General features: G+C 36.8%; 2 protein-coding genes across 9 annotated transcripts in view; one reads left to right on the top strand and one right to left on the bottom strand.

The window, feature by feature from the left end:
* APOOL (apolipoprotein O like) overlaps positions 1-13,408 on the top strand; it is a 98,259-nt gene that overhangs the window by 43,223 nt on the left and 41,628 nt on the right. For all 8 annotated transcript variants that reach the window (XR_002729649.1, XR_002729650.2, XM_023202343.2 and 5 more), the window contains 4 exons: positions 1,369-1,473; positions 8,247-8,366; positions 11,258-11,312; positions 12,718-12,816. Coding sequence is in view for 6 of the 8 variants with exons in the window: in XM_023202343.2 (XP_023058111.1) it covers positions 1,369-1,473; positions 8,247-8,366; positions 11,258-11,312; positions 12,718-12,816 (379 nt within the window). In the remaining 2 variants the exon portion in view is untranslated. The remainder of the gene's footprint in view (positions 1-1,368; positions 1,474-8,246; positions 8,367-11,257; positions 11,313-12,717; positions 12,817-13,408) is intronic.
* On the bottom strand, positions 4,482-6,234 carry LOC111536081 (telomeric repeat-binding factor 2-like). Its single transcript, XM_023202349.3, is given in 2 exon segments — positions 4,482-5,381; positions 5,697-6,234. Coding segments are annotated over 2 exon segments (1,287 nt in total). The 5' UTR covers positions 6,201-6,234; the 3' UTR covers positions 4,482-4,598.

Here is a 13,408-nt window from a genome sequence, read left to right as displayed (position 1 = left end):
ATATACATTTAAATTATACCTGACATAAGTATGGTGTGGAAATCTTGTTATTTCATTAATGAATACCAACTGGGTATAAGAAATAAAAAAAAAAAAATGATGTCTTTAAGGGAAGCATGCATAGATAGATAATTCTGTGATACTGTTTCCTGTACTAGAAGGAGGCATGGGGGAGGAGAATAAACAAAATTTATCTTCTTAGTGTTGACTCTTAATTTTACCCTGTATTTTTATAGCCCCAATCTAAATCAGAGTCCTGCCCAGTTTAAACAGGAAATTACTTAACCTATTGATGCCTGAGTAGCTTCCCTTGCTCTTCTCAGAAAATATTAAAAACAGTGTCAGAAATGAAGTATAGGCACTATCACTGTCATTGGAGAACATTTAGAATCCTTTAGCCAATGATTCTTCCAGGTGTTGCACAGTTTTATTTGTGTGTAAAACAAGGAGACCGCTTCCCTCATGATGCCCTTTGTCAAAATTCAGGAAGCTTCTTTCCCATCTAAAGAATCAGAGTGTTAAAATATTTGTACCTTGGAAAGCTTTACACTTGGCCCTTGCTGAATGGATAATCTTTGGGAATTATTTTGGTACCTGAATAACACTAGAACACTTTATTCTTAGAGTCAGTACTTTTCCTGCATTCTTAATTCAAATCAAGTTATAGCTAAAACAAAGATCACTTTTTGCTTTAGATTTAGCATGAAACAGGTAAAAGGGAATGCATTGGGAAAATTGGGGCAAAGGATTTATAATAGAAAGAATTCATTTTTATGGATAATGTTAATATAAATTGTATTTCAAGATGCAGCCTGCATCACTCAGTACTCCAGTCCACTCTTATCCTGTACATTCTCCAGAGCATTTATCAACTTGTAATATAACATATAGTTTATTGTGTTTATTGCCTGTCTCTTCTCTACTAGAATGTCATTTGTATGAGAGCAGGAATCTTTGTTTTGTTCACTGATATATTCTAAGCACTAAAACCAGAGTCTGGCACATAGTAGGTTCAACTGATGTTTGTAGACTGAATGAATACCAAGACCGATCCCACTCCATCCCTCAGATTTTAGTAATTATTACATTGCTATATTATTACATAATAATATTCCAGATAAATATTATATTGCTATATTCCTTATGAAGTAGTTAACAAACAGGTAAAAATAGTACTCTGCCATCCAATATGAGAAGATAATTTTATGAACTATGCCTTAAAAATGTATGAAGTAATTTGGAGTGTTTGAATATTTAATATATTACAGTGAAACCAATAGATTACCTGAGATTCTTCCAGAATTTATTAGGAAATGGAAGATGGAAAGCTTTTCAACTAAAAAGGTGTTTTTGATATATCTTTCTCAGATGGGAAAACTGACAACCATGCCTGCAGGTCTGATATATGCATCTGTAAGTGTACATGCAGTCAAAGAAGAGGAATACAAAAAGCAGCTAGTGAAACCAGAGCAGGTAATTTGCCTACAAAGGTTTATGAACTTTGTATAATATCAAGATAACACAAAAGCTATATTTTTAAAAATTATCTTTACTCATCAAAAATGCCTTAGAAGTCTTTGTTAGGTAGGTTTTAAACGTTGAGAGAAATAGTTATGAAGTATCTCAAAAGACAATATATAATTCAAACATCTAAAATTCTAACTCCATTGAAAAACAACTGGTGGTTTTTCTTAATGAATAATCAATAAGTAGTAGAGGGTGTTAGACGTTCTAGGCAGTCTGGTTTTTCTTTCTTGAAAAACGTATACAGGTACATTCAGTATTAGGAAACTTCAGTTTAAGAGATTCATTAAGATCTCAGTTTTGGAAGTGACCTTAGATGTTTTCTAGATCAACCTTCTGTATGGTACTGTAATTCCCTCTATTGTAGGCACATTTAGTGGCCATATATCTTCTACATGAATAAAACTCTAGATAAAGGAGTCTAAGGAGTCCATTCCATTTTCTAAATCCTCTCATTTAATTTAAGGTCCTTTTCTTATGTCAGACAGAAATTAGTCTCATAATCACTTCTACCTGTTGGTACTGTATCTCTTGCATTGGTGCCAAACAGAAAACTTCTCTCTTTCAAAAAACAAGCCTTTAAATATCAGTTATACTTTTAAGTAATTTTGCTTCCAGGATAAACATTTTAAAGCATTTAGTTGCTTCAACTGTTTCTCATACATCACAGCTCTGAGTTCCTCACTATCATGATCAGCCTCTGCCAAACATGTTCAGGATAGTTAGTGTTTTCTTCAGGTGCAAGTACTTTGTTTTTCTTTTTAAAAAGCATTTTGGTTTTTGGTGCCATGACTTGGATGTATGAACCAAGGTGTTTTGACTGCTACAGGACAGAGTCAGTCTCTGACTTCTCCTCTTCTAGATGTTATATCTCTATTAGTGCTGCCTAATATCATGTTAGTTTTTATGTTTGAGCGCTCAAAATCAACCATGCTCATAAGCAGCCTTTGACCGTGATACAGTAAGCATGTGGTTCTCTAAAATTCATTAAGCCTTTTTACATGGACTACCAGTAAGGTATGCCTCATCCCAGTCTGTACTTAGGCATTTGAACTTTTTGGACTCGTTGAAGGTATATTTATTTATACCTGTTTAAATTTTACCTTGTTGATCTGGCTTATCATGCCAGCCTGTTGAGCTGTAATTGTGGTTACTAATTCTATTCATCATTGTGCTTTTTATCTCTTCCCACTTTAAATCAGCCCTAAGATTTATCTACACACTTAATAATATGTTTTTGAATCAGGCCTGAATTTGAATCCTGATTCCATGACTGACTAGTTAGATGACATTGGGCAGAACTCTTAATGGTGTCATAAGTATTCTGTTGTATGAATGTACTACCATCAAATAAATGTAAAATTTTCATAAATTTTTGGAAATGTAGACTATTTCCAGTTATTGCTCTTGTATTCAGTACCTGTTGAACCACTTTGTATTGAATCTACATATACGTCTATAACCATTTCCTTAGAATGAATTTCTAGAAGCAGAGAAGTGTAGGTCAAAAGGCACAAAAAATTGATAATATTGCCAAACTAACATGCATAAAGGTAATATTCATAAATTCAACCAAAAATATTTTCTAAGCTCCTCTTATATATTTGTGAGGCACTGTTCTAATTACTAAAGTTTATTTTCATTAATGGTCTAGGGTAGAGTCATTTCCCTACCCGCTAACTGATTCTAAGTATTTTTTTAATTTTTTTCTTTTTATTAATCTTAGGAGGATGTTGATTTTAAGGCTTCCTTGACACTCCCATATCTGGACAGCAAATCTAGGTAGGAAGATAAATCCCTAATGACTGAATTTAATTTTTGAAATTTTAAAATAAAGTAGTGCTGTTTATTATGGAATACACAGTATTCCTTGGTATTTATTGTATTCCCCAAGTACATTTTAAATATCATTTAATTGAATTACTTATTAAACAAAGCTGGTTGCCAACTACGTGCTAGGGACTATACACAAAGTCAGGATCCAATCCTTGAGGACTGTAGAATCTCTGAAGGGATTAAAATGTGATTTATGTGCAACATTTCTAGCTACTTTTATTGTGTAAAGTGAGCTACACTTCTGTTTAAATCTATAATAATGCTTCTACTAAAGCAGAATACTTTATGAATGAAGTGTTCTAGTTATTTGGTTATTTGAATCTTTTGGTAAACTTGTAGCTAAACAGAAAATCTGTTTTAGTTCAACTCTTCTCACTAAGCGTCCTTTTAAATATTCTCAATGTATTCCTGCCTTAAATTGCCATCTAGTGAACATAATTAAATCTCTCTTTAATAGAAAACTCTGTAGGACCATGAGACAATCATTTTTTTAACCATGAAATCTGCAGTATTCAGATCAGTAAAATGACTGGTAATTGGAATGCATGTATACAGCCAGCCCTAGACATCCCTGGACATTTCTTTCTTTTTTTTTTTTTTTCTCTTTTTAAGGGTCAAAGTATAATGTGGCCCAATGCAAACAAATTTCTTTTAACGCACAAGACTAATGTTTAGAAGTCAAGACACTCGGCCGGGCGCGGTGGCTCAAGCCTGTAATCCCAGCACTTTGGGAGGCCGAGACGGGTGGATCACGAGGTCAGGAGATCGAGACCATCCTGGCTAACACGGTGAAACCCCGTCTCTACTAAAAAATACAAAAAAAAAACTAGCCGGGCGAGGTGGCGGGCGCCTGTAGTCCCAGCTACTCGGGAGGCTGAGGCAGGAGAATGGCGTGAACCCGGGAGGCGGAGCTTGCAGTGAGCTGAGATCTGGCCACTGCACTCCAGCCTGGGTGACAGAGCAAGACTCCATCTCAAAAAAAAAAAAAAAAAAAAAAAAAAAAAAAAAAAAAAAAAAAGAAGTCAAGACACTCAGACGTTTGCTAAAAATGAAAGCGGCGATGAGTAGGAGGTTCTGAAACCTTTCCATCCCCACTCATGCCTTAGTGCAAGGCTTGGAAGCCCACATGTGGGGCTTCAGAACCGGCAGGGATGGCTACGTCGTCACTGCCCGCTCCTGCGTCACATTCTAGCAGTCTGAGCAAGCCTTGGTGGTAACTTAGCTGAAAGTTACTTCATTCATGGAAGTAATACCAGGCCCAACCAGGACCACCAACCAGCCCCAAAATTTCTACAAAGAAGGTCTTCATACTTGGGATTCTTCTCTCCAGGGAGGGGTTGGTTGAGAACGGTGGGCTTGGATGGTGGCACTGGAGCGGCCTCCTGGGAGGAGTTGAGGCCTGCGCTGGGCTCAGTACTCTGGCTGTCCTCCTCCAAGACCAATCTGCTTATTGTCATGCACTTGTTCTTGGGCTGCAGTTCTGAGCCATCCTCACCCTCAGCTGGGGCTGAACTTTCATTATCATCTTTTCTGGGTCTCTTGTTTTTGAGGGCTGGTGATGCTGGGGAAGCTTGAGTAGGAAGAACCAGATCCTTCTGGTCCAGTTTTGCAAAGGCTGCCTCAGAATCCTGTGCACCAGACAGAGTCTTGAAAGCTGCTTTCAGAGTCATCATTCCAATGGTGGTTGGAGGATTCCGTAGCTGCCTTGTGGGTTCTCTGGGTGGCTTTTCCACAGGCCCTGGTGCTGGCTGTTTATCTTCCTTCCCTGTACTTGAGGCAGCGGACTCAGATTTCAAAGCCTTTTTGGCCATCGTGAGGAGGTAGGGCTTGGCATCATCCAGGTGGCTCTCCAGGAAGCGCAGCATCTTCTGCTGGAAGGTCTCGTAGGAAAAGTTCTGGATAACAGGATGGGCCAAGTTCTTTTCTCGAATAATATTCAGGAGATCATTTCTCAGCTTCTGAGTTGTGGGGTCCTTGGACATATGTTTTTTCAAAATTTTTGAAGCCTTTTCAAATTCTTTTTTCTTTTTTTTTTTTTTTTTTTTGAGACGGAGTCTCGCTCTGTCCCCTAGGCTGGAGTGCAGTGGCCCAATCTCAGCTCACTGCAAGCTCCGCCTCCCGAGTTCACGCCATTCTCCTGCCTCAGCCTCCCTAGTAGCTGGGGCTATAGGCCCCCGCCACCTCGCCCGGCTAGTTTTTTGTATTTTTTAGTAGAGACGGGGTTTCACCGTGTTAGCCAGGATAGTCTCGATCTGCTGACCCAGTGATCCGCCTGTCTCGGCCTCTCAAAGTGCTGGGATTACAGGCTTGAGCCACCACGCCCGGCCAAATTCTTTGTTTTTGATACAAATAATGACAGTAGCCTCCTTGACCAGTTTTCTACTGGATTCGATCACTGCTTCTGTCAGTGTAAATTCCGTTTTAATCGCCTCCAGCACATTGATAGCTGATTCCAGTGGTGTGAGCTCAGCCTCCATATCAAAGGAACAGTCTAAATTTTCCCCTTCTTCAATGCGCGACAGACACTGCATAACCCGCAGCAATCGGGACACGGTGTGCTCCTTCCCCAAGGGCCTGATGATCAAAGCCTGCATGATGTCCCGGATCTGTCTGAAGTCCCCCTACCGGCTACCCCGAAAGGCCCGCAGCGCCTTGTGGAAGTAGAACTTGAGCACCCAGCGATTGACTGCCTCTTCCAGCCTTGCCTCCCCCGCGCCGCGCTCCGCCGGGCCCCCCAGCCCCGGCTCGTGGCGCCCCCGCCGGGCCCGCCCGCTACTGCGGGACGCCCACCTGCCAGCTGCCCGCCCACTGCCGTCGCTGCTTCCGCCTCCTCCCGCCATCCATCGCGTCGGATCACCGCGCGCCCTCCCCGCCCTCCCTTCGCCGCGCGCCCTCCCCGCCCTCCCCTCGCCGCGGCCCTCCCCGCCCTCCCCGACGTTTCTTTTTAAAATCCCTCTATGAGATGAATTGTACTTATTTTTGAGACGCGGTGCCTCACGCTTGTAATCCCAGCACTTTAGGATGCCAAAGTGGGCGGATTGCTTGAGCTCAGGAATTGGAGACCAGTCTGGGCAACAGGGTGAAACCCCGTTTCTACAAAAAAATACAAAAATTAGCCAGGTTTGTTGGGGGTGTGCCTGTAGTCCCAGCTACTCAGGATGCTGAGGTGGGAGGATTGCTTGAGCCCCGAAGGTTGAGGCTGCAGTGAGCTGTGTTCATGCCACTGTACTCTAGCCTGGATGACAAAGCAAGACCCTGTCTCAAAAAAAAAAAAAAAAAAAAAAAAAAGAAAGAAAAAAGAAAAAGAAAATCAGCCGGTTTTGATGGGGACAGAGGAGAGAATAAGAACAATGAGTGTAATAAAGTTTGGAATTGGGATGTGTAAATAATAGAGAGGATAGAAACATGATGGACAAACATAAGTAAATAATGTTGTCCACTGTAACACCAGTACATCCACATATATCTCTCCTTTCTAGGGGAGAAGGGAAACTTCTCTACTTGCAGTGCACCTGCTTTTTATGTATAAAATGCATCTTTAATATAAAATATGCATCTCTCACCTTCCTAATTACACATAGTTGCCAATGTGGTGAATTTAAATCTAAGTAGTAGTCTAGAAAGATAAACACTAACTCTTTAATCCTGGTATGGGAAGTAAAGAGCCATTTAATGGTAAAGCAAGACTTTTCTGACTTACTACTGGAAAAACTTTACCAAACTGACACTGTCTTATGGTTTATTTGTCTTTTAAATTTTAATTTAAAAAACTGACCTAAAATTGTATGCATTTACCTTGTACAGCATGATGCTTTGAAGTATATATACATTATGGAATGACTAACTCAGTTTACATATATATTACCTTAAATAGTTATCATTTTTGTGATGAGGACATTTTATACCCACTCTTAGCATTTTTCAAGAATACAATATAGTGTTAACTATAGTTTCATGTTTGTTGTTGATAGAGGACCAAATCCAAAGTCATTAATCATCTAGTTCCCTTGCTGTTGATTTGTGAACTTGATTCTTTCCATTTATATCTTCATCAAACACCAAGCTTCATAGAATGATTTATACCCTAAATATAAAAGCCAAAAAAAAAAATTTTTTTTTTTTAAAGAAGGTAAGTCTCTACCTGGTTAAATTTTTCATTGTTCTTTTGTGTATGTTTTTTTTTTTATTAAATAATAATTAGAATAAAAAGGCTGTTCAAAATATGAAAGGTATGAATAATAATATGATGATGATAATGCCGTACAGCTGTGTGCCTACCACCCAATTTAAAGGAAAACAAAATCCCCTGTGTTCCCATTTCATTCCATTCAGAGGTTACCATTACCCTGAATTTTTACTATTATTCCCCTCCTTTACTTTTTAATTTTACCTTATATGTCTGTTTTGCTAAGCAATGTGTTTTTTGTTTAAGTAAACTTATATTCCTGAAATTCATCCAAATTTTTCCATGTTGCTGTAATTTTTATATTTACCCCCTAATTTCTAATATTTCTTTGTACGAATATGCCCCAATGTATCCATTTTACCGTGGATGGACATTGGGTTGGTTGTAATTAAAATGTTGCTGTGAACATTATTATACATAACTCTGGGTGTGCAAAAACAGTAGTTTCTCTAAATATACGTAGGAGTAGAACCACTATCTTATACTATATTTGGCATCTTTTAATTTCTGGGTTTTAAATAGTCTTTATAAACAGTTTACCACATCATTCCTGTATTTAAGATGGTTTTTTCAAAGTATTTTATCAGCATTTTTAGTTGTTTTTAGGAAGAAGGCTGATGAGGATTCCTGTTCTGCCATACTGCTGTTACGGACAGTCCAGCTATTTTATGTTTTTGACATGAACATTTTTTGCCTGTAGCTCCCCATATATACTGCACCACCGCTTCAGTCTAAATATGTTGAAGAGCAGCCTGGTCATTTACAAATGGGCTTTGCTTCCATCCGGACTGCAACTGGTTGTTATCTTGGCTGGTGCAAGGTAAGTCAATTCTGATAGTGGTTTAATATCAGAGGTTTCTGATTTAATTGTTCCAGTTACCTATTGATGTGTAGAAAACTAATCCAAAACTTAGTGGCTTAAAACCACAACCATTGTGTTACATCTTATGATTTTGTAAGTCACAAATTTGATCTGAGTTCAGACAGATGATTTGTCTGTTGCATGTGGCATTGACAGAGGTGGCCCAGTGGTGTTCATCTGGCAAATGAGCTGATCTAGGCAGTCCAAGACAGCTTTATTTGCATATCTGGCACCTTGTTAAAGATGGCTGGATGGCTGGGTTCAGCTGGGATTATTGACTAGAACGCCTACACATGGCCTCTCAAGCATGGTGATCTCAAGTAGGTCAGATATAACTTAACATGGGTAATTCAGGGCTCCTAAAAACAATGTTACAAGTGGCCCTAGGCAGAATTTGTCAGGCTTTTTGCCTATCATCAGATGTCCAAGAAAGTCACTTCTACAGCATTCTGTTGTTAAGTCACTAAGGCCAGCTTCGTTTTAAAGGGAAGGGAATTAGATGCCAATTCTCAGTAGAAGTAGCAGCAAATAATTTGTGGCTATATTGAACCTACTGTACCCCTACTGCATAAATTAAAGTAGTTCAGCAAGCATTTGTGTCACCTAGCATGTACACAGTATCCCTCACTTTTTATGTGAAGTTCTGAGATTACTTCTGAATATTTTCTTCTTTGGCTAAGCAAAGTGTTGTTTACTTGTTGGGGTTAGCCCATAAGACCATTCTAGCTACAGTAAGCTATTGGGCAAGCTAGAATACACGTGACTTTAATGCTTATCCTTCAATCAGTGATATCCATCAGCAGAGTGGTGGAGTAAGCTGATACAACACTAATGTTTCATTATCACCACATAAACCTAATTGTGTTAGCATCGGTATCTCCAGTGTCAGTGTCTTAATGTTGGTACCAGTGTTTTCATCATTCTGACCTAGTAACCATGTGACTTTTCCCCAACTATAGCCTGATGGTGAACCATTGTTCTTGTTTAGTTTCTATCCATTATCTTTAAAAAAGAAATCTAATGAGCTTATAAAAAATAATGTATGCTTAGGTGAAATACTAAATCAATGAACTCTGGTAATTCCAGATGATATTTCATTGAAATATCTGATAAATATATGATGTTATTTTTGAAAACTTGTGTTTATCATACAATTGTTATGGTACTAGTTGTACTACACACTACTAATAGTTTGCTCTAAGAGGGAAATACCTTAACCAATTATGGTCTGAATCATGTCCCTATGACTATATGCCAATAGCTAGATGATTCAGACTTAAGCCTCCTGAGACATAATTTTCCATTATGTTCTCAAATTTTTCTTCAGTGAGATAAAATGTTCCTGAGAGGTCTTTAAATTGCTCTTGTAACTATCATCCAATTTAAGACTCAAAAGAATGTTTTATTCCATTAATATGCTCAAACAAATAGGTTGAAAAAAGGCAGTTTCCAATGCATTTTGTCCTAAATGTAAACGACTTTTTTTTTCTAATTTTCCCCTAAAAATGTAATCTGTTCTTTAAAAATTACGTCTGACTCAAATTTGTTCCACATTAAACCTTGAATCATGTAGAGCAAATTCAATTTCTACTACTGCTAGCTTAGTGTTTTGAAATTTAGATAGCACTGACCTCATGTGGTAAAAATGAATTCCTTAACAGAGATAAGAAAAAAATTTTTTTAAAAGATGACTAATTTTCTTCCTTAATGGTTAAATGATTCCCAATTGACTGGTCAATAGATATTTTAACTTTGAAGGTGAAATATTCTCAAGAGAGTCCCTACAGAAAAGTAGTTCAATAGCAGTTAGCATTTATGCTGATTTGTACAATTTTAAACCAAGATGAACCTCTGCATCTCTCTGATAACCATTAAAATATCTAAGATAAAATTACAAAACCAAGCTATCTCTATAACAAAAACTTATTTCTTCCCTGTCCAATAAAATAATCTCTATTTTCTCTGCTTTGAAAGTCTTTTTTGTTCTGGTTTTATCCCATGGTTTCATAGCAGCTAGTTCAGAGAAGGAGACCATATATTTGGATTGTGTTTTCTGGTTCCATCAACAGAGTACAATATGACCATGAGTAAATTATTTTGTGACTTCCTTTTTTTTCTTATATAAGTGAGATAATACCTAGCACTCAATAAATATATTTAACACTCTTTTGCACTAAAATAAATCAGTTAGAGACAGGTAAAGTTAAAGATTTGCTTTAAAACTTTAATTCCTCCAATGGATTAACATAGTTTTGATTTCTAGAGAATTTATGTTCCTGTTTAAAAACAGGATAAACAGTAGTCTATGTAGGATGATTTCTGTCCTGAGGTATTTAGATTTTTTTTTCTCATTCTAATGTACAATAAGAAAAGGGAGGAAGATGAAGCCCTTTGCTTTAGGCTTTTTGTTCTTTATTTCCTCTCCACAAATCATTATGTTATTGCTATTGCATCTTTATTAATCAGATGTTGCTTCTAAACTGAAATATACCTCCCTTCTTGCTTTATTTAAATTCCATTTATTTTTCTAGTTCATTATAACATAAGATGATAAATCTTTATTTTCTTCACTATCATTTCTGCTCTGATTATTTCATAGACATCCATTTATATGAGAAAAATGGTATAAATGTTATCCATGTTAAATAGAATGAAAAGCAGAAAATGAAAATAAGCTAAGTTAAACGAGTATTCTGATAGTAAATACACAAGAAAGCTGGATTTAGATTTGGGCATAATGCTAAGTCAACCTTTTAATATAATCTCGGAGATGCAGTCAATTTTGTCTCATTATCAACAGCTTCAAAAATGCAGATGTCTTCTCCCCCCCCCCTTTTTTTTTTGCTTAGGGTGTTTATGTCTTTGTGAAAAATGGGATAATGGATACAGTACAATTTGGAAAAGGTAGGTGAGTAAATAATTAGAAATGTTGTATTGTGTTTTTACATTGCATTGTTTAAATGTGAGAAAAATAAACTTGGTATGTTACCCATTATCATGCATTTGCCAACTCAGAAGATACTCTCTATAGCAATTTTTTGATAATAATAGCAAAGCAATAATATTCATTATTCAGCAGTTATTATTGGCTAAGGTGTTGTACTAAACATTTTACATAATTTTTGTCACAATTCTGTTAGTATTGGTATTATAATTATTCCCATTTTACAGATGAGGGCAACTGAGGTTTAGAAAGGTTAAGTAGGTTATCGAGGTTACATAACTACAAGTGGTAGTGCCAGGATACAAACTGAGGTCTGTTTTAACTACCAAGTCTATATTATATATCATAAAGCATAAATTAAAAACATGTCTCCATTGTTGCTAATTAGTTTAAGTGCTATTTGCTGATAAAATACATTGTATTTTGCTGTCAACTGCTAGGAAATGTTATAGCAATCACTAACCCTGGAATATTTAAGCTAATGTTTAAAAAGCAATTATATTTGACTCTAGCTTGTTAATGGTGTTTAGCAACAGATATAGCTTTCTAATATTCTTGGCTTATGCAAGTTGTCATAGTAAATATGTATCGGAGATAGAAAGATGAGCTAAAATTTTGAATGTTTCCATGAAGTTGATGACCTGTATTTGAATTATTATTTAATGTATTAAGAATAAATTCAAAATTATATTCCTCATCAATCATTAGGAATAGGATTAAATATGTGATTTCCATTAAATAATTAACTGATAGAAAAGTATACTTTTGGAACTGGAAACAATTTAAATATATAGAAAGCCAAGAAATCTGGACTTTCATCTACTCTTCATCTACTTTTTATCTAGGCTCAGTGATGATTAACCAACAGCAGTGGCTGTCTTGAGATTATTAGGGAGTAGTGGCAAGCAAGGTCTAGTAGCTGTGTATATCCTTAAACTATTATTCAAAACTCCTTTATAAAGTATCTATTTTGGTTCTCACTGGAGGCTACCAATGTTTGAACAGATAAGGGCAGAAGCATGTTCATTATAGAGATATAATACATACACAGTCAGAAATTCACCTTATGGTAACCCATATTAAGATGTGCCCTCTAGCATTACATTTCTTTATAGTAATAACCACTGGTATCATTAAGAAAAGAAATATGAAATCAACTATAGAAGGAAAATGTTATTTCGTAACAAGTAAATATATCTAGTTTTTTAGGTTGCTACTCATATCGTCATTATATATAGCTCTTTTGAAGAGTATTTAAACCTCATTATTATCCTAACAAATCTCTTTAACCTTCCTGCATCATAACTGTATAGAATGCCTAGTAGAATTCAGTTATTTATGTTAATTTTTAACTGATTTCTTGAGATGCTTATGTCTATCTGAAGAATCCTCCTCGAGACTTTCTTCCGAAAATGGGAGTTATTACAGTTTCAGGATTGGCGGGCTTGGTTTCAGCGAGAAAAGGTAGGGTTTTTAAGAGTATATTCTCTCTTAATGCCATGATATTAGTTTCTGAATTTTACTGTCATAAGGAAACCTCATTTGTTTTATTGAATATTATCTGGATAGGCTATTGTAAAGATTTTTAGATTCTGTATTACAGCATGCTTACTTTTAAAAGGACTTTGTGTTTTCAAAACTATAGCTATTCCAAAGGCTGTTCAACGTCATTAGTCATTAGGAAAAGGCAGATAAAAACTAGAATGAGATACCATGTCAGTTCTAACAACATTGGTCAGGATGAGACCAAAAGAAAATCAAATTTTATCTCATATATCAGTATCTCTGTCTCAAATCTTTAAAGTAGCCCCCAGAATATGGGGGGTCATGACTGAGAAAATTAGTTTGAGTGATTAGTATATATTTTTACATTAAGATAAAACTCTCGATAGAATAAGGAGGGCGGAGCAAGATGGCCGAATAGGAACAGCTTCAGTCTCCATCTCCCAGCGCGAGCGACACAGAAGACCGGCGATTTCTGCATTTTCAACTGAGGTACTGGGGTCATCTCACTCGGGAGTGCCGGACAATCGGTGCTGGTCAGCTGCTGCAGCCC

This window comes from Piliocolobus tephrosceles, chromosome 12 (genome assembly GCF_002776525.5).
Source record: "Piliocolobus tephrosceles isolate RC106 chromosome 12, ASM277652v3, whole genome shotgun sequence".
In the NCBI taxonomy this organism is placed as follows: Eukaryota; Metazoa; Chordata; class Mammalia; order Primates; family Cercopithecidae; genus Piliocolobus; species Piliocolobus tephrosceles.
The sequence above is the reverse complement of the archived record's forward strand: the minus strand, read 5'-3'. Positions and strand labels throughout refer to the sequence as shown.